General features: G+C 57.0%; 9 protein-coding genes across 9 annotated transcripts; 6 read left to right on the plus strand and 3 right to left on the minus strand.

The window, feature by feature from the left end:
* Positions 1 to 234: 234 nt before the first annotated feature.
* On the plus strand, positions 235 to 1,275 carry V1518DRAFT_369992 (uncharacterized protein; the record flags this gene model as incomplete). The annotated part of the gene is made up of 1 exon (XM_066901306.1): positions 235 to 1,275. The coding sequence occupies one exon, from the start codon at positions 235 to 237 to the stop codon at positions 1,273 to 1,275; it is 1,041 nt and encodes a 346-aa protein (XP_066761864.1).
* A 2,229-nt stretch (positions 1,276 to 3,504) lies between these two features.
* V1518DRAFT_408649 (dynein associated protein-domain-containing protein) lies at positions 3,505 to 7,112 on the plus strand. Its single transcript, XM_066902175.1, has 4 exons — positions 3,505 to 4,766; positions 4,819 to 5,586; positions 5,637 to 6,314; positions 6,367 to 7,112. The coding sequence occupies exons 1-4, from the start codon at positions 3,621 to 3,623 to the stop codon at positions 6,682 to 6,684; spliced, it is 2,910 nt and encodes a 969-aa protein (XP_066761865.1). The 5' UTR covers positions 3,505 to 3,620; the 3' UTR covers positions 6,685 to 7,112.
* On the plus strand, positions 7,113 to 8,280 carry V1518DRAFT_408651 (uncharacterized protein). Its single transcript, XM_066902176.1, has one exon. It carries the CDS (start codon positions 7,398 to 7,400, stop codon positions 8,124 to 8,126), a length of 729 nt encoding a protein of 242 aa, XP_066761866.1. The 5' UTR covers positions 7,113 to 7,397; the 3' UTR covers positions 8,127 to 8,280.
* Positions 8,266 to 9,140, minus strand: V1518DRAFT_402852 (uncharacterized protein; the record flags this gene model as incomplete). The annotated part of the gene is made up of 3 exons (XM_066901849.1): positions 8,266 to 8,547; positions 8,606 to 8,824; positions 8,856 to 9,140. 3 exons carry the CDS (start codon positions 9,138 to 9,140, stop codon positions 8,266 to 8,268), a joined length of 786 nt encoding a protein of 261 aa, XP_066761867.1.
* Positions 9,141 to 9,166: 26 nt separating this feature from the next.
* Positions 9,167 to 10,450, plus strand: V1518DRAFT_424453 (mitochondrial carrier domain-containing protein; the record flags this gene model as incomplete). Its single annotated transcript, XM_066905866.1, has 2 exons — positions 9,167 to 9,494; positions 9,546 to 10,450. 2 exons carry the CDS (start codon positions 9,167 to 9,169, stop codon positions 10,448 to 10,450), a joined length of 1,233 nt encoding a protein of 410 aa, XP_066761868.1.
* A 52-nt stretch (positions 10,451 to 10,502) lies between these two features.
* V1518DRAFT_408657 (kinase-like domain-containing protein) lies at positions 10,503 to 13,232 on the plus strand. The gene is made up of 2 exons (XM_066902177.1): positions 10,503 to 11,995; positions 12,055 to 13,232. Exons 1-2 carry the CDS (start codon positions 10,727 to 10,729, stop codon positions 12,907 to 12,909), a joined length of 2,124 nt encoding a protein of 707 aa, XP_066761869.1. The 5' UTR covers positions 10,503 to 10,726; the 3' UTR covers positions 12,910 to 13,232.
* Positions 13,029 to 14,384, minus strand: V1518DRAFT_408659 (uncharacterized protein). Its single transcript, XM_066902178.1, has one exon. It carries the CDS (start codon positions 13,946 to 13,948, stop codon positions 13,235 to 13,237), a length of 714 nt encoding a protein of 237 aa, XP_066761870.1. The 5' UTR covers positions 13,949 to 14,384; the 3' UTR covers positions 13,029 to 13,234.
* Positions 14,385 to 15,430: 1,046 nt separating this feature from the next.
* On the plus strand, positions 15,431 to 20,304 carry V1518DRAFT_13702 (SNF2 family N-terminal domain-containing protein). The gene is made up of 2 exons (XM_066900737.1): positions 15,431 to 15,580; positions 15,640 to 20,304. Exon 2 carries the CDS (start codon positions 15,661 to 15,663, stop codon positions 20,185 to 20,187), a length of 4,527 nt encoding a protein of 1,508 aa, XP_066761871.1. The 5' UTR covers positions 15,431 to 15,580; positions 15,640 to 15,660; the 3' UTR covers positions 20,188 to 20,304.
* Positions 20,274 to 22,051, minus strand: V1518DRAFT_430399 (nitrogen permease regulator 2). The gene is made up of 2 exons (XM_066906173.1): positions 21,817 to 22,051; positions 20,274 to 21,763 (listed from the first exon to the last, which is right to left on the minus strand). The coding sequence occupies exons 1-2, from the start codon at positions 21,830 to 21,832 to the stop codon at positions 20,421 to 20,423; spliced, it is 1,359 nt and encodes a 452-aa protein (XP_066761872.1). The 5' UTR covers positions 21,833 to 22,051; the 3' UTR covers positions 20,274 to 20,420.
* Positions 22,052 to 22,119: the final 68 nt, after the last annotated feature.

Consider the following 22,119-nt stretch of genomic DNA (forward strand, 5'->3'; position numbering starts at 1 on the left):
TCAAAAACGAGCCACGATTGATCAGCTGGACGGTGAATATTCACTGCGAGACCAGATACCAACACTTGGCACGCTTACGCTCTGCGGGTATTGCCAGAACGATTTTGTGCACTTCATTGATCCGTACATTACACTTCACTCATAGTCATGCCTGACTTCGTTCACGATACACCGAACGGTGCCGCCATCGACAGCGTTGATCCAGCTAGAGACATGTCTTCTGAGGACGACGCCATGCAATCCGACTCCGACAACGAGCAAAGCGCCACCGTCGCCGACGATGAACATCCGCGCGAGCAAATTGCCGCTGACGAGGACATTCTGAGCGATCTGCCGAGCGACGTCGACGCCATTGATCTGGTGCAGATGCGGATCAAGTCTATCCCAGCGCTTGGTCTCAGCCGCTTCACCGAGCTGCGAAACCTTTGTCTTCGCGAGAACCAGATCGAAGACATTATAGGCCTCGAAGATATTGGGGCCGGACTCGTGGAGCTGGATTTGTACGATAACAAGATCTCACGGATCGAGAACCTGGGACCGGAGGATCCTGCGAACGCGTGGAAGAACATTGAAAGCCTTGATCTGAGTTTCAACAAAATCAAAAAGATCAATCACGTCTCGCACTTACACAGTCTCCGCAATATCTATTTTGTTCAGGACAAAATCAGCAAAATCGAGAACTTGGACGGACTCACGAATCTGATCAATCTTGAATTGGGAGGAAATCGAGTACGGAAATTAGAGAATCTCGAGAAACTGACTGCATTGACGCAGTTGTGGGTAGGCAAGAACAAGATCACAAAATTCGAGAACTTGTCGCCATTGAGAAATCTCAAGATACTGTCAATCCAGTCAAACCGACTTACGAAAATCGAAGGACTGGAAGACCTTCTCTCGCTGGAGGAGCTATATATGTCGCACAACGGCCTGACCAAAATCGAAGGACTTGAGAAGAACACAAACCTGACTGTGCTCGACATACAAAACAACATGATCAAGCACGTTGAAAACGTGTCGCATCTGAGCAACCTACAGGAATTTTGGGCCACCAGCAATCAGTTCGAGTCTTTTGAAGAGATCGAAAGCGAGCTCAAGCACATCGACGCGCTGGAAACGGTATACTTTGAAGGGAACCCGTTGCAGCGGAAGAACTTGACGACGTACAGAAACAAAGTACGGCTGGCGCTGGGTCCGGGAATTCGCCAAATCGACGCGTCCTATGTCACTGAGTCGCAGGCGGGCATGTTTAGCAGTAACGGCGCGGAGAAGACGTAGTTAGATCCGCTGCAATGCTCAAGTTTTAGAATAATTAGCAGTATCTCATTCCCAAACTTGAGCGGAAGCGTCAATGAATTCTGGGTCAGGCTTCGTGCCCTTCCGCCTGTTCACGTCTTGTTACTGCGGGCAGCATATGTTTTGCTTAGTCCCGTTCTCAAAGACACATCACAGCAAGATAGAACTAGGTTAGCGGATCGACTGTCACGACGAAGTCCAGCTCGGAGCTGAATCACAATGGGTTGCCGGCCGGAGCGGAGACCGGGGCGGGGGAGGGGAAAACTTCCCTCTCTCCGGAAGCATAGGTACAACACGATCCACCGATTTAGCAGGACGCTACATTCCTCGAAATGGCAAAATAAGCACAGTTTTACTGCGATCCCCGTAGCGCAACGGAGAAATTCGCGGCACGGCGAAGGCGCGCACTGTGGGGGAATCGGTGATCTCACGGATGGCTGTCAGTCCGACTAAGTTCCCCCCCGCAAACAATCGTAAAGCAAAAATTCACTAGCAACCAAATGCTCACGCCACATTCACAAGGTACGCAATGCCACACGCCAGCGAGAGATCTCTGCTCTAGACCGCAGCGAGCTCTCCAGTAAGCAGGAAACGCGACACGCGACGATCGACCCGGCAGTAGCGCGCGATCGCGGCGCGCAGCGAGTCAGGGTCCTTCCCGTTTGGCTCCATTTCCGCCCAGACCACCGTGTGCTGGCCCTTCGTTGTTTAGCCGCGGCAGTCGGTCGCTCGGCGAAACGGAGCGCCGCGCTGACCACAGCGCACGAGCGGCTCCATTTCCCCACATCCCAGCGGAAGCACGCAGTGTTTCTCAATGAAGGCTGTACGCAAGGCTTAGCCTCCCAGCTCACAAAGCATCGTCCGGAGAGACAAGAGGCGCAGCATGATCTGTCTAGCGCCATCGCACACACGGAGCAGTTTTGGTTGAGTGGTCCGACTTTAGAGACAGGCACTTTAAACCAGAGCACGATACCTTAGCCAACTATCTAGATATACATGAACACAAACACAAATAGACTAGCTACCAAACAAAAACACCTTAACGACCCAACCTATATCCATACCAAACTGTGCACTTGCTCAGCTGATGTAACGAGCGATGTATAAATGAGCGATGAAAATCATGCCAGGCGGTCAGCGCTATGAACAATGCCATATTCATGATGTTTTTAGATCTCCTCGGGAACGTCCTTGAGCTCCGAGTAAGAAACTAATCGCGCGTCGGACGCAGTCGACGAGGTCGAGATGTTCGAGTCAGTGGACTGCGATCGCTCACGACCGGCGGGGGCAGCGGCATCAAGCCCGGCAGCGGTTGCGGCATATTGGCCCTCGAAGAGAGGAGATTGCTGGACGTCGCATGTGAGCTTGAGAAACTTAGGCGCGGTACGGGACTCGGCGGACAGAACGACGAAATTGGGTGCGGCCATTTGTAATTGATGTAGTCAGGCGGAGTGTAAGGGGTGTTGTGGCAATGTGATGTATGCCAGGCGCGCGGGAGAGCAATTCAGACTGCGAAGTGGACGACAGTAAGGTATAGAGAGCAACAGAAAGATTTTGGGCAGAAGGAGAGGTATATATATAGATCGACATCAGTAAGCATGGAGCGGCGGCCGTCCGGGTGTCCGAAGGTGCTCGGGGACTCGGAGCAATGCGAAGCGTGTGATCAGGACAAAGAAAAATCTCGATGAGCGCCGAGCACCGTTCGCAGGATGCGTTTTTGCACGTGCGTCAACCAGCGGTCACGCAAGATATGACGTCATTCGTGCTCGCTGTCTTCCAGAATAGCCCTAACATCATGTTGCGCGGGGCAGATGACCTTCTGTGAGCTGACGATTTCTGATGACGAGTCAAAACGACGCGAGCTCATCATGCAACCGAGAGATAATCCGCTTGATGGATAGCTGCCCGTGGAGGGCGTGAGATGTTTTGCACTCAGCACTCAGATGTTGCCAATTTTGTTGAACATACGGTCAACCCTCGATCGCCGTGATTTTCCGCGAGCAAAAGCTCTTCTTGCATTATAACGTATGCAGTATACTGCGATTAATGCTTTTGATCAACAGCAACTTGGAGCATAGATATGATAGCGTAGATCAACACCAAATGAAAGAGGCCCTGATACCGTAACCGTATGTTCGCGATCGCGTTTGGCCATCTAAGCACAAAGGCAAGCTGTCTCTTTAAGGTTTGAAGAATCTACACACCTGCGTTCACGGGGAAAGTGAACGCGTGCGGCACGCGTTCGGCACAGCAGCAGCGTCAACCTGTATGCTCTTCTTCAACCCGCGACCGAGGACATGGTTTAAATCTACACTATTAAAGGCGAAATGGCGGAATCTACGGATAACGTCTTAGAAACTCTGCGCGCTCAGATACGTGCGCTGGAGCGCACGCGCACGGTGGATCGGACGCGGTTGCAGGAATTTGAGCGCATGAAGCAGGACCGTGACCGCCATGAACTCATCGTCTCAAAGCTGGAGGCCAAGATAAAGCCAATGTATGATGCACAGCAGGAGCTCAGGCAGAACGTGCGCGCGCTCGAGGCCGAGAAGATTAAGGTCGAAGAATTGTTGCAGGAGCGTACGTCGGAATTCGAGCTTGTCACGCTTGATAAAGAGGTTGCGGAACAGGAGGTCGAGGAACTGAAAGAGCAATTAACTGAGCTCCGGCTGAGATTAGAAGAAGCACGGTTGGAACTTGAGACGCTCAAGGAGGAGCGAAGTTTGGCGCGGTTGAATGACGAACTTCCGTCCACACAGATGCTTGATGGCCAGAGCGTCCTAGATCAGAATGAAATTCTTCGCGACGCGCTGATCAAGCTGCGAGATCAATCTTCATCAGACCTAGCGGCACTCCAAATTCGACTCAAGAAAGCTGAACGAGATGCGGAGAATCTCGCATCTCTGCAGGAGAAATACAGCCAGCTACAGCAACAATTCGAGCAGTCCGAGGAGATTGCGGAGAACTTGCGGCAGCAACTAGATATTGCAAACGGTGCTGACGAAATGCTCGACGAACTAACGGTACGAAACTTGAACCTGAGCGAGCAAGTCGACGACATGCGCGCGACTATACAGGACCTCGAGACGCTCAAAGGGATTAGTGACGAGATTGAAGCCAGCAGACTTGAATCTGAGAAGCAGTTACAAGAGGAAATTGGCTATCGCGATATACTGCTGCACGAGCAGGCTGAACGACTTGCTCAAATCGAAGAGACCAACGCAGAGTACGAGTACACAGTCAGCAGGTTTCGGGAACTTGTGTCTGTTCTTCAGAGCGAGCTGGATCAAATTCGATCAGAAAAGTCGATGGAAGAAGCCGAGAGTGCAGAAATCAACCGGCGCACACGTGAAATGTTTGACTTGAACCAGAAGCTGCAAGCAGCAGCTCTAAGCTCTCAAGCGAAGACAATCGATCTCGAGCTTCGTAAACTAGAAGCACAGGAGGCCACTGAGTATCTCTCGATATTGAAGGTATATGTTATCATTCATCCACAGCTGGGCTGGCAACTAACATTCATCTCAGGGCTTTATTCCAGAGTCACTTGCAGCAGTTCGCGAAGCTATTCAGGCGCTATTGTGCTTCCGGCGGATTACATTCAAGAGCTCACTGATCAGCAACACTCTAAAGGAATACATTGCCGCCGAGGACGAAGTCAATCCATCTCAGTCAACAGAAATATGCGACAGACTTGCAAGCTTACACGCATATGCTTGCATTTTCTCAAGCTCAATGTGCATATGCGACACGACGGAGTTTGAGCAATTTGGTCTGTTGCTTGGAGACATTGTACCAATCGAGGAAGTACTTAACGAGTGCATCACACAGCTTCGCAGCAACAACGACAAACAGCTTAGAAACGACGCTCTAAGTCGTATCAATACCGGCATATCGTTGCTGGCGGAGATTCAAGCACTGAAACTGGTGGGCTATCTTGAAGTATCCGGACCTGTGCGGAGCGAAGAAGTGGATGGACTGTTATTCCAGCTGCAAAGTTATACTGATGGGATCGTCTTCGTGACCAGCTTCCTCCTACGACGCGTCCTCGCAGAATTTTCCATTGCGGCAACCGATACGGCTGAACGCGGTGATGAGCATGAACTCGGTATGAGCTTTGAGAAGCAAGCGGAGGGCATCATCGCGCAGTCCAAGGGACTGAAAGTGCTGGTTTCCAAAGCGCATGGGATTCTCAAGAGCTGGAGAGACGTGTCAAAGAGTCCGTCTGGTGAAGTTGTGACTAGACTCGGTGGAGTTGAACGGTCTTTGCGGACTGTGGCGTCCTATCTTCGCAATGTGAGTTTCTGTGTTCTACGTTTGGAGCGAAAATTAACCATTGATGATAGGTGTGCTTTGCTGTCGTTGCGAGATTCAATCGCGACGTTGAGTCATATCAGCCTTGTACATACACGGAAATACTGGCAATTATGACACAGGAAATCTACAATACGTCAACTGCGACCGATACCCCGAATAACGGCGAATTTTTTTTTGCAGGATGTCCAGACACACTCAAGGATATGGCGCTACAGACGCGGGAAGTGACTACAATCATTTCCAGTGATGACTATGCGATTGATTTTGCTACACCGACGATTGAGCCTTGGAAAGCCAAGGTCGGAGAGATCCGACAGCAGGAAGCCGAACTCAAAGAGGACAAAGCGCGTGTCGCTAGGCTAACAGAGGAAGTCAAGGAGCTTAGCCTACAGATCCATCTCAAAGAACGTGCTCTAGAGGAATCGGTGATAAAAATGAATGTTCTTAACGTCCGTCTAAGCAGGAGCAACGAACGGCTGGGCAAGCTACAAGACGTGGAAAGCGAGGTGGCCCGTCGCGCCGAGCTTGAGAAGAAACTGCAGCAAACGGTGGAGAGTTTACGTGGTGAACTTGAGGCACTGACACACGAGACCACCATGCTGCGAGAGTCTGTTGCTGAGAATGAGGGGTTGGCCGCGCAATTACAGCAGCTGGAGCGGCGGTCGCTGGCGTCGAATACAGATGAGATGGACGCGATGGCGCAACAGGCATGTCAGGTTTTGTGCTTACCAGTCAACCGTTCACTAATGACAGCAATAGATCACAGCACTACAGTCGACAATCCGGTACTTGCAAACCACCGTGGAGAAATCTGGGCATGTCGAAGACGCTCTTGCGTTCCTGGAAGAACCGATTTTGCCACGATTCTCCTCAAAACTGCCATCCAGCAATAAAGCAGTCGTGGCGAGAGTCTTCGACGACCTCGTCGATGCAGTGCTAGGTGCGACGTCTGTCGAGGTCAGCAAAGAAGCGCGCCGACGCTGGCGCCGGACGCACGAGCAAGGACGGTACCAGGTCGCAGCCCAACGCGCGCTGTACGAGAAGCTTGTGCGGCGCGTAGTGGCAGTCCAGATCTGATCCTTGCGTAGCGGTTGACAAATTAGAAGGTAGTTAATTGTTAGGAATGACGTCGTTACTTTGTCCTCGTGCTCGATCGCCCAGATTTGTTGGGCAGTGCGGGGGCTCGCTTTCACAGTTGCGGCGTTGCGCGGTCCTCGCTCCCCTCAATCGCAGCGGCGGCATTCGCAATGTGTGGGGTAATTAATTAATTTTTTGTGTCAAAGTGCGGAGAACCTAAAAACCTTAGTTGTCGCGCGGGCAAGCTATGGCGAAGCAACATTAGCCCGTGTTCTCGTAATCGGCCAGATATTGCAGTGGCAAAATTCGGCGACGCGACTTTTTGGAAGTGGAATATTCTGCTGGGTTTTATGTCTATCAGAATGCGCGGTGGAAGCCAGAGCTACAATGCGCGCCGAGACGTTGCTAACTAATTTCGGATAAGAGTAAACATCACACCTCGCGTGCAAACTTTAAGCGGCAGGAGGAAGGAGACTTTTTTTCTCCCGCCCGCAACGCACTGCGAACACTTGACGTCGCTCGCGCCCGTCGCTTTGTCTGACACATCTCGGCGACGAGGACAATTAACAAGGCTAGTCAGCTGGCGACTTTAAAGGCGACGGAATCGTCTCGGCCTCCGCGTTTTTTGTTACACGCATGGTTTATATTACTCGACGTTAAAGGACAGCACACGAACAAGTGAACGTAGTGCAAACAGCGAAGCATAAGCAAGGATGTCGTTTTCGTCGATTTCGTGTGCGAGCGGTCTGATGCCCATGGCGGTGGATTACCAGCCGCCGCGGGTTGTCCGCACACTTAAGAGGGGTCTCTCGTCCTCGTCGCCGCTGCAGTCCCCCAGCATCGAATACGGCGCACAGCAGCACTACCTGTCACCATCACCAACGCCAGATACGAAGCGCCAACGCAAGTCATATTCCGCACCGATGCCTTCGTGCGTGTCTCTATCCGAACGGTCACGGACGCTTGCGCTGCCGACCAACGGCGACATCTCGCTGTACGCATACCCGCCGGGCTCACTATCGTACACGCGGATCCAGCCACAAGCGCTGCTACACCAAACGAATGGACCTACGGTACTTGTCTTTTTCGCCAACGACTACGACGAGCATGTGCACGAGCTCGGTGGATGCAGCGCGCGCCTGCACCGGGAATTTGACGCGGGGGTGTATGCGGTCGGCACGACCATGCCTGTGATGGAAAATAAGTTTGCGGTGCCGCTTGTGCTTGATACAAAGACATGCTTGACGCGGCTTTGTCGCGCGCTGCATCCACTTGCGGGCGGGCGGGACGCGATGCCGTTGGTCACAGTGTTGGACCGGCAAGGTCGCGTGCGCGCATATATGCCGGTTGGGTACGGTGGGCACAGGGGACGACAGGTGCCCGTGGAGCGTATTCTGCGGGAGGTGGTTGACGTGCTTGCATTTCTGAAGTGGGAGGAGTAACTAATGATTCACGCTGGGGGTGTTGGAAATTGTGATATGCACGCACGCTGGCGTTTTGTCTGTCTCGAAGTGATTTTACTGGGTTTTGAGTTGTTATCTCCTGTAACTTATTTTTGCTTGCCTATATTTATTTGGTTTTTTAAGTTGCATCGACTATGTTCTTATTCTCGTCCTCGGCTTTCTGGCGCTGGCCTTCTGAAATGACGGCTTGGTCCTCGGGAGTGTAGATGAGCGACGAGACGTCGAAAAGCTCGGTCATGGTGCGCAGGTACTCGGACTCGTTTCCGGTTTTGCGGCTGCGAAGTTTTTGGAGGTCGTCGAAGAATTCCTTCTCGACGGTCGATTTGTAGTATGCAAGGAACCTCGATTCGTCCGCGTGTTCAAAGTCAGGGAGGAGGGATGCTGTGATATTTGCTGTGGGCTGTGAAATGGTATCAGTAACTGTCTTCGCAAGCAAATACTACAGGTTGGCAACGTACTTGGAGTATGCCGTTGTCTCGAGAGACGTCCCCATCGGTCGCCGGCGCTGTGGTGTTGTCCTCTTCACCACTCTCCTCTTCTTCGTCGCTATCGTCTTCGTCCTCTTCGGAAATTTCTTCTACAACTTCTTGCACTTTGGTTTCTTCGACAGCAGCACTGCTGGAATCACTGTCGTCGTCCGAGGAGAAGTCTGCAGTAGTTGTTAATGGGGAGCCGTGCTTCGCTCGTGTAAACATAACTGCAACGTACCTGTAGTGCGCGCTTTTCTGGCTCGTTTCCGTCTGTGCCTCCGCGGTTCTGATTTGTCGTTTGCCATGGCTCGGAGGAGCAGCTGCAAAATGCCTGTGAGGTGGTAGGTTGTAAAATTTCAGTTCGTGTAAAAGAAGTCCCAACGGATAAACTCTTTGCGTCGGCAGAGCGCGCTGACAACTGACGTTGTGCACTGGTGCTGAAGTCGGATACCCGGACTTTGACTCCAGAGACGAAGACGGAGTGATGATTCGTATGCGATGAGTAGGACAGGACAGTATGCATCGACGGCCACGTCGGAACCAGCAGCGATGCCGCTGGCGACTAGCTCGACAGACAATGAGCTGCCATCTTCAGAGAACTCGACGGCGGCGGCGCGGCGGAAGCAGAAGAAGGGAAACCAGTACGTGGGCGCAGCGACGGCAGGCACGCGAGCGCTGGTGTCGCAGTTCTTTACGATGTACTTGAGGGTACCGGTGAAGCTGTTCCGGCCAACGCGGGTGGACTACTTACTTGTGCCGCGGGCGATCAATCCGGCCGTGGCAGGGAGTTTGCCATGGAGGCTACATACACATTCGAGCTTTGCGCTGCTCGCGCATGCGATCAGGGAGCACGGGTGGTCGTTTATACCAAATCAAGGCGAGTGCGTGGAGACGAGCACAGAGAGAACAGCAGACTAACTTGTGACAGTACTCCCTCCGCTGGTTGCGAACTCGCTCGTCGGGATCGTGCTGTACACGTCGTACTTGACTGCGCTACCTCTATTTAGCGAGAAGATGGTCAGCATTAACAGCATATTCGGGGCAGCGCCGGACGTGCTATCGTGGCGACAAGCGTTCATGGCAGGGCTCGTGGCAGGCGGCGCGCAGTCGCTTGCTGCGGCGCCGATTGACGCTGTGTTTACAGGGTTCACAGTGTCAGACCTGAAGATACCAGCGGAGGGAATCGCGGTGCAGACGCAGCAGCACAAGTCTCTGTGGCGGTATAGCAGGGAAAAGCTGCGCGCGATGGGAATGCGCGGCGTGTTTCGCGGGTACACGCTGTCGCTGGTGAAAGAGTCGCTCGGGTTCGGAGCTTTTTTTGCCACGTTCGAGGGCGTGAAGCACTGGAGCTACGATCAGATTGTGATGCAGTACGGCGCGCCAGTGCCGAAGTTCGTGGACTTCATGCGGACGCAGGACACGCCTGCGCAGCACACGACGATCCGAGAGCAGCCGTCGGCCGCCCTGTACCCCGCCACGATCCTTGGTGCAGGCGCAGTGGCGGCGGTTGCGCTGCAGGTGGTGCAGCAGCCGGTCGCGCGGCTACAGGCAGTGTTTGCGGCGATGGCGGTGGACTACGACGAGGCGTACCGGACGGGCAAGAGCAGCGCGGTGGTGCGCGCGTATGCGGACTCATACGGGCGACTGCTGCGGGAGGCGGCGCAGCTGAAGCGCGCGAGCAAGCGGTCGTGGATGGGGTGGCTGTACGCGGGGTTCGGACGCCAGGCGTTGTCGGCGGTGCCATCGAGCAGCGTGGGGCTGTTTGTGTTTGAGATCATGCGGGTGCGGTACATGGAGAGCGAGGTGGGAGAGGGCAGGGTCCTGGCGGAGTAGCAGGGTATAAATAGAAGACGCGCGCCAGGGGCCATGGCGGCGATGCGTGACGCGTGGCACCCGCGTCGCTGCATCAGTCACCGGCGGCTGGTGACGCTGGCCGCAGACGCGCACGCTGTCGTTGTTGTGTTCTTCTCGTCCGCTGCGCTGCGCTGCTCCGCGCTGCGCTGCCTCCTGCTGGCGTCGTCACCGCGCCCATGTGGCCCTGATCTCCTCCCGCTTCGCCTTCCTCCCGCCCCGCTCGGCGCCCCTCCCACTCCGCCTACTCCGCCCGCCATGTCCGCGCCGTCGCCGTCGCCGGCGCCGCCGTCGCCGCTCTTCGGGGTGTCCGTCGCCGCGGCCAACGACCGCCGCGCGGCCCATCCCGTGCTTACCGTGCAGACGTCCAGTCTCCGGGCCGCGCGCCCCACTGCCGCCGCCAGTGCCGACGACAGCAGCCAGCTCACACTCCAGGCTTCGCCGCGCCAGCCTCTGCTCGAGTCACTGCCCATCACACATGACGAACATGCCGCAACGACCTCGCCACCGAAGACGTCGTCGTCATCAGTGTCTCATCCTCCCCCCCATCCCCTAGGCCACACTGCGCCATTGCGCACATCCTCCTCCTTCTCCCTCCGCTCGCGCTCGCGCTCGCTTTCTTTCGACTCCCCCACCTCCGCTACGTACTACCGCGATCTGACGCCGCTGCCATCGCCGGTGGTGAGCACGTCGCCGAACTTCCGCCAATTCTACAGCGGCAAGTCGCCGCCCTCGATATCCTCGTCGGCGTTGGCTGCCGCTCAGCGCATCGTCAGTCGCACCATTCCTTCTCCGCGCTACATCACCGAAATCACGCGCGGGAGTCTCGATGAAGAGTCCGAGTCGTCGTCGTCGGAGCTCTCAGAGCAGCCGTCGACTGTTGTCGTGCCGCCTGCCCGATCGCGGCCGAAGAAGAACTACGGTGATCTGTCAGACCACGTCGGCACAGAGCCTGCTGCGCGGATAGTCTCACCAACGCCAGCGCCGCCGCCGCTGCCGTTAATGCCACATGCGGATTCCTCCACAGCCGACGCGGCACACGGTCTCGGCATCTCGACACTGCGCACATCAATAACGCCGCCCTCACCAAACGCGAAACTCGAGCAGCGCCAGCAACAGCCCGTTCTCGATTTTGCCGCACCAGGCCATCTGGTTCTGCCCACGGTCGCGGCCTCGGCCGCAGCTGCGGCGGTTAGTCGTCGCAGCGGCGGCGGCGATCCCATGCAGCGTGAAGTCACGCACGGCAAGGGAAGCGACGGACCCGGCGAGATTTTCGAGGCGTACGACGACAAGTCCCTGAGGAAGTTGCGCTGGAAAGAAGTGCGTCCGCTCGGACAGGGCACGTTCTCGCGTGTCGTGCTCGCGAGCTTGGTGGACGAGTCTGAGGCACAATATTCCAGCTCCGCGGCTGTCAAGTCCGCGCACCAACGGCTTGTGGCTATCAAGATCGTGCAGCTTGCCAGCGCTGGCGGCGCAAGCCGCGAGCGGATAGAAAGCAGTTTGAACCGGGAAGTGGATATTCTGAAGGTGTGTAGTTGCGTACGAGTTGTGCTTTAGGGATGGACAGTACTGACAGGAGCGGGCAGAATCTGGAGCATCCTTGTCTGATACACCTTGTGGCGCTGAACATTAATCTCGAGCGGGCTTTGATTGTGATCCCGTTCTGCCCTGGGGGCGATCTGTTTGATCTGGCAACGTCGCCAGAACGGGGGAGCATATTGCAGCCGCGCGTCGTGCGCCGACTATTTGCTGAGATCGTTTCGGCGGTGCTGTATCTGCACGCCGAGAACATTGTCCACCGCGATATCAAGCTCGAGAACGTGCTCTTGAACGTGGAACCAGCCAAGATCCCAGCGTCGATCTACGGTTCGCGGTCAATCACGACACTGACCGACTTCGGCCTCTCGCGCCGGATTGACCCCGCGAACCCGATGCTGACGACGCGGTGCGGTTCCGAGGACTACGCGCCGCCAGAACTGATCATGGGTCAGCCATACGACGGGCGAGAGATGGACGCATGGGCACTGTGCGTGCTGCTGTACACACTGCTTGAAGGGCGGTTCCCGTTTGACGCGGCGCCGCCGATTGTGTTTGCGCCGGACGGGTCGCTAGTGACGCCGACAGGCGGCGCGGGCGGGAGTCGTCGTAGCAGTGCACGCGGGCGAGTGAAGCACCGGATCGCACGGATCGAATGGAGCTGGATTTTGCTGCAGAGCGCTGACGGCGCGGCCGCGGTCGACTCGGATAGCGACGACGGCGGCAGCGGCGTGTCGCTGCGAGACAGCAACGTCAACGTCGCGCTGGCGGATCCGGATAGCTATGTCGGCGCAAAGAAGATCGTCGAGATGGGCTTGCGGCGGCGGGAAGCGCGGTGTACGGTGCGGCAGATCGCAGAGTCGGCGTGGCTTCGGGGCGCGTTTAATGCAGCGAAGGAAGTGTAAGATGATGATCATGCGCATGGAGTTCGGATGTCTGTTGTTTGGAGCATAGTTAGTGGCGCTGCAGCTGGTGGACGGGTTGCAGCGCTATATGTATATGGTGTAAGTATAGTTACGGATTACATGGCGGAAGAATATAGTATTATAGTTAACTATTAGAGATGCCAGCTATGGCCAGTCTTGATCTAGAGCAGTTAGAGCACGCAGGACAGAGTGGATCGGACACCACTGGTGGTGCAGAGCAAACGAGGAGCCTAGAGGACGTGTGCGGTAAGCGGGAGAAGATAGCGCGCGGCGCGGCGACGGGGAGGGATCTGGCAACCTGCATCTAGTGCTTCTTCTTGATGCTGTGGGTAGATGCCTGCTTGAGAATGTCGGAAGTTGCTTTCTGGTACGGCTTTGAGCCCTTGACGGATTTTGCCTTGATCTCAGTCTGTGCTTTGCGGAGAAGAACAGGGTGGGAGCCGATGTACTTGCCGTTCATCTCCTTGAAAGCGCGGAAGTAGTCGTCCGAGTCCTTGAAGGCGACAAAGCCGTAACCTTTGTTCTTGCCGGACAGCTTGTCCTTGATGACACGGGCTTTGGAGACGGAGGGGTATTTCGCAAAGGCCTTGAGCAGGGCGGGGTCGGAGATGTCGCCGCCGAGGTTGCCGACAAACAAGCGGAAGTGCGCAGGGTCCCATTCGAGCAGAGACTGGTCTTCCCACTTGCGCCCGCCGCCCTCGCGGATGACGGTGACACGTTTGCCGTCGACGCCGACTTGGAGTTTGGGCGCCGTGGCGGCCGCGGCGGTAGATGATGCGGACGTCGAAGCGGACGAGGCTGCGGCGGCCGCAGACATCATGCTTTTGGGGATGTAGGCGGATTGCTGCTGCGCGATCGCAGCGTCGAGATCGAACGCGAGTGGCGAGTGGACGCCATGGTTTGCGGCGCCGTAGGATGACGGTGGCGCTGGGGCGTTGCTGCCTGCGCGCTGGGGAAGGGACGATGAGGATGCGCTGGACGACGACCCGAAGGGTTTGTAGCGCGGGTTGCTGGACATGGTTGTGCTGGCTCACTGGCCGGAACTGGAGAAAGCGAGGCGTGTTAGGGTTGCGAGCGACGATGTAGCCGCAGAGTTTTTTGCTTGCGGCGTCCGCGGCGGCGAGCGAATTGGAGGATTGGACGTGTGCAGAGCCGGTGCCGAGCGCGGCGAGGATGGCGTAGTTGCGGATTCTCAGCTCCACATCCTGCGAACCCCGCTCGACAAAATATTTACTGCTGGCCTGTCTTGCGTCCGGCTCGCGTGTGATGCATTGCGTGATTGCTTGCATGGATGTGCAGGGTAAGGTGTAGGGGATGAGCTCGGCGCTGGTGCGGGCTTGAGAAGCGGGCGCAGAGGCGGATGCGAGGCGAGGCGAGGCACGAGTGGCGTGGAGCACACCGTGCCGGCTGGTGGTGGTGGTGGTGGTGGTGGTGGTGCGTGGGCCGGCCAGCGGCCGCGCGTGTGACTGCTGTGGCGAGGAGCGCGAGGGCATTATTCGCGGAACGGAGCGCAGCGGCCGGGACCGCGGCGAGGCGAGGCCGCGCAGCTGCGGAGGCCGCACCGTGCGGTTGGGGGGTCGCGAGCAGGGGCGGACGCGGGGCCGGCTACACTACGAGCCGCCGGTGGTGGAGGACGCCAGCAGACGCGAGCCGTGGGCTGCTCGGGCGGGTGAACACCGTGAACACGACGCCGCCACGGGCGCAGGGCAGGGCCTGCAGGCGGCCAGAGGCGATCGACGGCGACCGACGCGCGATCCGCGTCTCGTTCGCAGCAAAACAGCGCGAGGCCGACGCGCCCGGCGGCGGTGTTGGCCTGCCCTAGCCCCGCCGGAGCCGCTCACGTGCGCGTGCGATAGAGCGCAGCAGGCTAACCACGCCGCTGCCGTGCTCGCGTTCTCGTCGGGCGGCGGCGGCGAGGACGCGGGCGGCGTCGCGGCCGGGGCGGAGCAGGCAGGGCAGCGTAGTGGCAGCGTAGCATACAGCAGCAGCGCGGCCGCGGCGTGGCCCGGGACGCGGGAGGTTTGCTGCTGGCGCGGCGGTTGGGCGCAGAGGCTGGCGCAGGCGCGTTGCCCGGGCGCGGGAGCAGGACGCAGGAAAAGACCCAGCGCAGACTCCGCGTCCAGCAGCGCAGTCTCGAGCTGCGCTGGACAGCGGCGGTTTGTGTGCACTCAAGCTCCGCCGCCCTCCTCCCTGTCTTCCCCTTCCTACGCTCCCCGGCTGCTCGTCCGCACCGCCTGCTCCTCGCGCTCCCCCTACACGCACCCCCCTCCGCCGCGTCCACCCCACTACCCCTCCCACCCCTGGCCTCCGCAGCCATGTCCGGCGCATCGTATCACAACACCTACGCGCCGCCACAGGCCCCGCAGCAGCAGCAGCAGCAGCCACCCGCCCCGCCCCAGTACATGCACCACCACCACCATCTCCACCCCGCTGCGCCGGCAACCGCCCCCCAGCGGCACGGGCTGTACGATATTCTCGACGCGGCGCCGCAGCAGCAGCAGCAGCAGCACCAGGCCATGCCGCCGGGCTTCGTAATGCACCACCACATGCCGCAACATGGCCAGATCCCGGTCGTTGCGACCGCGGTGCACACCCCCAAGCAGTTCATTGGAGATCTCCTCAACAACGACCCCTCTGACATGCACTCGCCGTCGGTAAGCCAGACGCCCTTCCAAGCCCGCCTCTGGTCCACTCTAATCTCTTCCACAGCTGACGCCGAGTCGCGGCGCAATGTCTATCTCCGCGCTCCTCAACAACGAAGAGACCGCGTCTCCTGCTCGGCGATCATCCATCCTCGCGAACAACGCCGTCACGGCCGCACAAGCCGCAACCCCCATTTCGGCCTCCATGGTGATCCCAATCGAGCCTTCGCTCCAGAGGTCCTCCGCGCAGGCCTCGGGCACAGTCAGAAAGCGCAAGAAGTCCACGAAGGGCCAGTCTGCTGGCACCGCCGCTGGCACCCCTGCGACTGCGAGCTCGGATCACGATGACGACTACTTCCCCTCCAAGGCGGCGAAGCGCCGACGAGGGACCCGCGGCGGCGCCTCGGCCACCTCGTCGCACCACACGCCACTCGTGTACGCCAATGCGCGCAACGGACACGGTCGGCGATCCAACGCCGGTGTCGATCCTGACGAGACAGAGTCTTCGTCCGGCGGCTCGGCCGTGGAGTCCAGCCGGCGTGCCTCAAACAACCGGCGCGGTGGTGCCCGCGCCGCGTCGCCTGCTGGCTCATACTCCTCCGAGTCCGACATATCCTCGCTCGAGGACGAAGCTCTGGGCCACATCGATGACGAGGACACGATCGCGCTTGAGCGCGCAGCGTACGCCGAGCATCTGCACCGGTTCTACGACGACATCACCCAGCTTGCCGCCGACGCGCGCTTGCATTTCCGCACGCAGTTCCAGAAGCACCAGCTCGAGCGCTACGAGTTCGCCACCATGCGCGGACGTGAGCAGGCAAAGGACTTCTTCCATGACGAGGCAATGGCACTTGTTCTTCACCAGGAGGAAGAGCTTGAGCGCGAACGCAAGAGAAATCTGCGGCGGGCGCAGAAGAAGCGCAGGCGCAATGCTGATAAACTGGCGGCCGCGGAGCGCTCCGCGCGCGCTCTGGAGGAGGGTGCTGCCAGTGCTGCTCTTGCCACCGAGGCAGCCGCGGGTACGGATGACGAGATTCAATCCGACACCGGAGACCACGCCGATGGTGCTTCCGGTGCCATCGTGGGCGGCGTGACAGGCGTGTTTTCAATCAAGCACGAGGATGGCACTGTGACGTCGCACAAGTCCAAGAAGACGAAGCACGAAGCCGATGATAAGCGCCGAAGGAGCAAGACGTACCGCGAACCTGGCGAGCATGGTGATGTCGACGAGAACAGTGTTTTGCTGCCTTCAGGCGATGAGGACGACTTTGGCGCTGACGACAAGCCAAAGAAGAAGTCAAAGAAGAAGAAACACGTGCTAGAGCTCGATGAAGGAGATGAGGCCGCACTCAAGATCACACTCACTACAAAATCTCGAAAGGGCCACAGGGGAAGCAAGTCCGGTTCTGGGTCGACGACAGGCAAGCCTGGCGACAAGGCGGACAAGTCCGGCACCGACAAGACCGCCACTGCGCCTGCAGATAGGGCCACTGCGGATAAGGCTGCTCTCGTCGCGAGGAACACGATGCCGACTAGCCGCGAGATCAAGATGTACGCAAAGAGTTACAATACTATGTACGATGCCATCTGGCGCGACATCGCCCGCAAGGACGCGCCGAAGATCGCGCGAGTTATTACCAGCTCGGTGTCGATCAAACAGACAAACGCACGCAAGACAGTGCAGCTCGCAGTGAAGGAGGCGCGTCGGTGGCAGTTCCGCACCAACAAGAACGTCAAGGATCTGCAAGCCAAGGCACGTCGTGCCATGCGCGAGATGCTCGTGTACTGGAAACGCAACGAGCGCGAGGAACGAGATTCGCGGCGCAAGGCGGAGAAGGAGGCTATGGATCGGGCCAAGAAAGACGAAGAGCAGCGCGAGGCCCGAAGACAGGCGCGCAAACTCAACTTCCTCATCACACAGACCGAGCTGTACTCGCATTTCATCGGCCGGAAGATTAAAACCGACGAGATCGAGGCCGGATCGACTGACGACGGCGTTGCGGTTGACGAGAAGGAAGCACAGGTCCAAAAGCAAGCTAGCGCGGCCGAGCGTGCGAATAAGCCTGAGGAGGACGACGAGCTGATTCGCAATGCGCGCAAGACCGGCGTTGCGGAGCTTGATTTCGACGGCGCGGAAGATGCCGATTTGCATCGTGCCGCGCTCGAGAATGCTCATTCGGCGGTTGTGTCTGCGCAGAACAGGGCGAAAACGTTTGACAAGCCTGCTCATGTCGACGCGGATACCGGTGAGATGAACTTCCAGAACCCGACGACGCTTGGCGAGATCGATATCCAGCAGCCGAAGCTGCTCTCGTGTACGCTCAAGGGCTATCAGCTCAAGGGTCTCAACTGGCTCGTGAATCTGTACGAGCAGGGAATCAACGGTATCCTGGCGGACGAGATGGGTCTCGGTAAGACTGTTCAGAGTATCTCCGTGATGGCATACCTCGCGGAGGTGCACAACATCTGGGGTCCGTTCCTAGTTATCGCGCCCGCGTCCACGCTGCACAACTGGCAGCAGGAAATTACAAAGTTTGTTCCTGATTTCAAGGCGCTGCCGTATTGGGGTAACGCGAAGGATCGCAAGATCTTGAGAAAGTTCTGGGACCGCAAGCAGCTCACCTACACGAAGGACGCACCGTTCCACGTGCTGATCACGTCGTACCAGCTGATTGTTGCGGACGCACAGTATTTCCAGCGCATCAAGTGGCAGTACATGGTTCTTGACGAGGCACAGGCTATCAAGTCTAGTTCGTCTACTCGCTGGAAGTCGTTGCTCGGATTCCAATGCCGCAACCGCCTTTTACTCACCGGCACGCCGATCCAGAACTCGATGCAGGAGTTGTGGGCGTTGTTGCATTTCATCATGCCAACATTGTTTGACTCCCACGACGAGTTCTCGGAGTGGTTTTCCAAGGATATCGAGTCGCACGCGACCAGCAACACGCAGCTGAACGAGGAGCAGCTAAAGCGGTTGCATATGATTTTGAAGCCGTTCATGCTGCGTCGTGTGAAGAAGCATGTGCAGTCTGAGCTTGGCGATAAGATCGAGATCGATCTTTACTGCGACTTGACGTACCGACAGCGCGAGATGTACCGCGCACTGAAGGCGCAGATTAATATTCAGGACATCATGGATCAGGTGGACTCGGATGATTCCAGCCAGAACCTGATGAATCTTGTCATGCAGTTCCGCAAAGTGTGCAATCATCCAGATTTGTTTGAGCGCTCGGACACGAAGTCGCCATTATCGCTTGCCCTATTCCCACGCACCGGCTCGTTCCTGCGCGAGGGCAACGTGCTGGATGTCGAGTACAACACGCGCAACTTTATCAACTACAAGATGCCGAAGATGCTATACCGAGAGGGACTCTTGACGAACCCCGGCGAGAAGTCTCAAGCGGGTTTTAGGAACAAGTATCTTGATCATATGCTGAATATTTGGGAGCCGGATTACATACGAGAGAACCAGGACAGAGATGGCGCGTTCTCGTGGCTCAAGTTTGTGGACACGTCGGCCAGTGACGTCCATCGCGCGTTCCACGGCGATCTCGTGAGTCGAGCAGTTACAGAGTTCTACAACAAGGTTGATAGCGGCGCTCGTTTGGCCGCGCTCTCGCTTGGCGAGGACGCGGGCGAGAAGATTCCAGCGGCAGCGTGCCGGATGCTTCTCGTAGACGAGCTCAAGGACCAGTCCGTTCTGCAAGCGATGTTGACCAACGGGGTTTCTAGTGCTCTGAGTCACGTGTCGAACACTTATTTCCACTCAAAGTGGCTGCACCAGCTTGATCCGATGTGCGACCCTGCTGCGGTTGCGCCGCCAGTGGAACTGAAGTGCTCGGACGCGGGTTTCGTGACGGCGTGGAAGGATACGATGTTCGACGTGCGCATGCAGGAGTTGCTGTACGCCCCCTCGCCGCAGTTCGAGGAGCGCTTGATTGTGAAACATGTACCGCCGTACATGTACCCGCCGACAGGCTTACTTCCGGAGCCATCGTCAAACCGCGCGGGATACGCGCCGATTCGGGTGCCGCCGATGTCGAAGTTTGTCACGGACTCTGCAAAGCTGCTGAAACTCGACTCGTTGCTCGCGGAGCTGAAAGCAAATGATCACCGTGTGCTGATTTACTTCCAGATGACGCGCATGATGGACTTGATGGAGGAGTACCTCACCTATAAGCAGTACAAGTACGTGCGCCTCGACGGTTCGTCCAAGCTTGGCGACCGTCGCGATCTCGTCAACGACTGGCAAACAAGGCCAGAGCTTTTTGTGTTCCTGCTTTCCACCCGCGCGGGTGGCTTGGGAATCAACCTTACCGCGGCGGATACTGTGGTGTTTTACGACAGCGACTGGAACCCGACGATCGACTCGCAGGCTATGGACCGCGCGCACAGACTCGGCCAGACAAAGCAGGTGACAGTCTACCGCCTGCTAGTGCGCGGTACGATCGAGGAGCGCATGCGCGATCGCGCAAAGCAGAAGATGCACGTGCAGCAAGTCGTTATGGAAGGCGGTACATCCGGCAGCAGCGGCGTGACCGGGGGCAGTGGCGGCGGCGGCGGTGTGGATTTCCAGAAGCCGGCGCGCGAGGTCGCGTACTGGTTACTGGAGTAGATTGTTATACGTTTGTATGTTCCGTGAAGTAAAGACCAGATGGCGTTGGGTATTTGTTTCATCATGGGAGTTTTTTCTGTTTTTTTTTTTTTAGATTATAGTTTGTTCACATGCATTTCTTTTGTTTCAAAACGTGTATCATATAGTGCAACAAAAAGTTATGATATCATGCAAGGTAGCAAGTGCCAATCCATCCAAACGCCGAAAACCAAACCAAACCAAACACACAATAGCTATGCAAATATTAGAACGACGTCGCCATACTTCTCCAGAGTCCGTATGGCCTGCTCTTTTGAGAGTTGTAGGTCCGTGCAGATATCGTCAAAGTTCTTCATCCGGCGGGAGAGTTTTATGAGGCGACGGTCCTCGAGGGTTTGTGGCGGGGGCGGGGGTGGTTGTAATGAGGAGTCGGGATGGTGTTCGAGGACGGAGTATGTGTTGACACGGTAGATGATACCTTTGATGATGCCGAAGGAGATGAACCTGCGCACGTCGATGTATCGGACTTTGTCCTTGTGTGCAAACATCCATTGCATTATGGGTTGCCCGTTGTGTAGCGAGCAGTAGAGTTCAAGCAGCTCGCATGCTTGTAAAGGCTTTGGTGCGATTTTGCCGTTGCGGGAAGGTGGTACGGCAGAGGCGACGTAGGCGACGCATTCGGCGGCCATCTGAGGGTCGTCAGCGAGGGCAGAGATGGCCGGGGTGCACGCGTATGCGTTAGAGAATTGGAATATATCGACAATGATGACGCAGTCGTAGTACATGAGGTGCTGGATGCATTTGCGTGTCAGGTCGTAGTCGGTATCGGCCAGGTCAGCGATTTTACGGACAGAGTTGATGCCGTTGATGTAGTCGACGATTTTCTCCATGGTCGGGTCCCAGTTGACGTCCATGAGGGATTTCAGGCGCACGGTGCTGATTGGAACGTGGAAGGATTTGATATTCGGCGGCGGCGGGTGCAGGGGGAAGAGCTTGATGTTGATGTTGTTGTATTCGTCAATCGGGATATAGCATTCGCAGTAGTTGTTCAGGTCTTCAAACACCTGGTCGATGATACTCCGCAGCGTCTCCTCGCGCTCCGCGTCCGCCGCGTCGCCGGGTAGCGGACCAGCACCGGGATGGTGGGGTATTGTGCGCAACGAAGAGGAGAGGAAGCGGTTCTGTTCTTCGAGTGCTTGAAACATCCGGCCGAGCTTGCGCACTACAGGGATATATGCGGACACGTCGGCGTCTTTGTGGAACACAAAGCAGAAATTAAAAATGAAGTAGTTGCGCTCATACGCCGCGCTCGATATCATAACTGGATGCGACACAATCTTGCACTCGCTCCGCCCTCCGCCACCGGCACCGCCCACGCCGTTGCCGGTTCTCAGGGTGATTAGCTTGTTGCAGAATGGCGGCGGTGGAATGATGTACCCGTGTATCTCGTCAAAATCAAACAGTGGCGCCGCGAGCGCGGACGGGTCGTCTTGCGGCGAGGTGCGGATGACGCTGCCCGGCGGAACTTGGTGAATCACTTTGATGCCCTGCGTCGGGTGGAATACTGTGTAGAAGAGCGAGAGGATTTGAGGGAAGCCTGGCAGCAGATGTAAGCAATTAAGGTGACAAGCAGAGTAAAAGAGAAAGTACCTCCAAAGTCTGTCATGATGCGTAACGGTGCGGGCGCATGTGCGTGTTGAACGCGGTCGCCGTCGTCGTTGTTGTCGTTGGGAGAAGGAGCAGCGCGACGCCAGCGGTGATGATGATAGAATGGGTTATGTCAGCGCTGCGTGCAGTGCTAAACGGAACTGGCGCATGTGAAAGTTCCCGCGCGAAAAAACGATTGTAAAGTAGCGCGTTCGTGTCGGGCTGCGTTGGTTGTCCCGTTGGGAGTCGTGACGTGCTTGACGACGTCGCCGAGACAGAATCACATTTTTTTGCAACCTTCGCAGT

The sequence above is a fragment of the Limtongia smithiae genome (genome assembly GCF_038497785.1).
Source record: "Limtongia smithiae strain NRRL Y-17922 unplaced genomic scaffold V1518scaffold_1, whole genome shotgun sequence".
Classification (NCBI taxonomy): Eukaryota; Fungi; Ascomycota; class Lipomycetes; order Lipomycetales; family Lipomycetaceae; genus Limtongia; species Limtongia smithiae.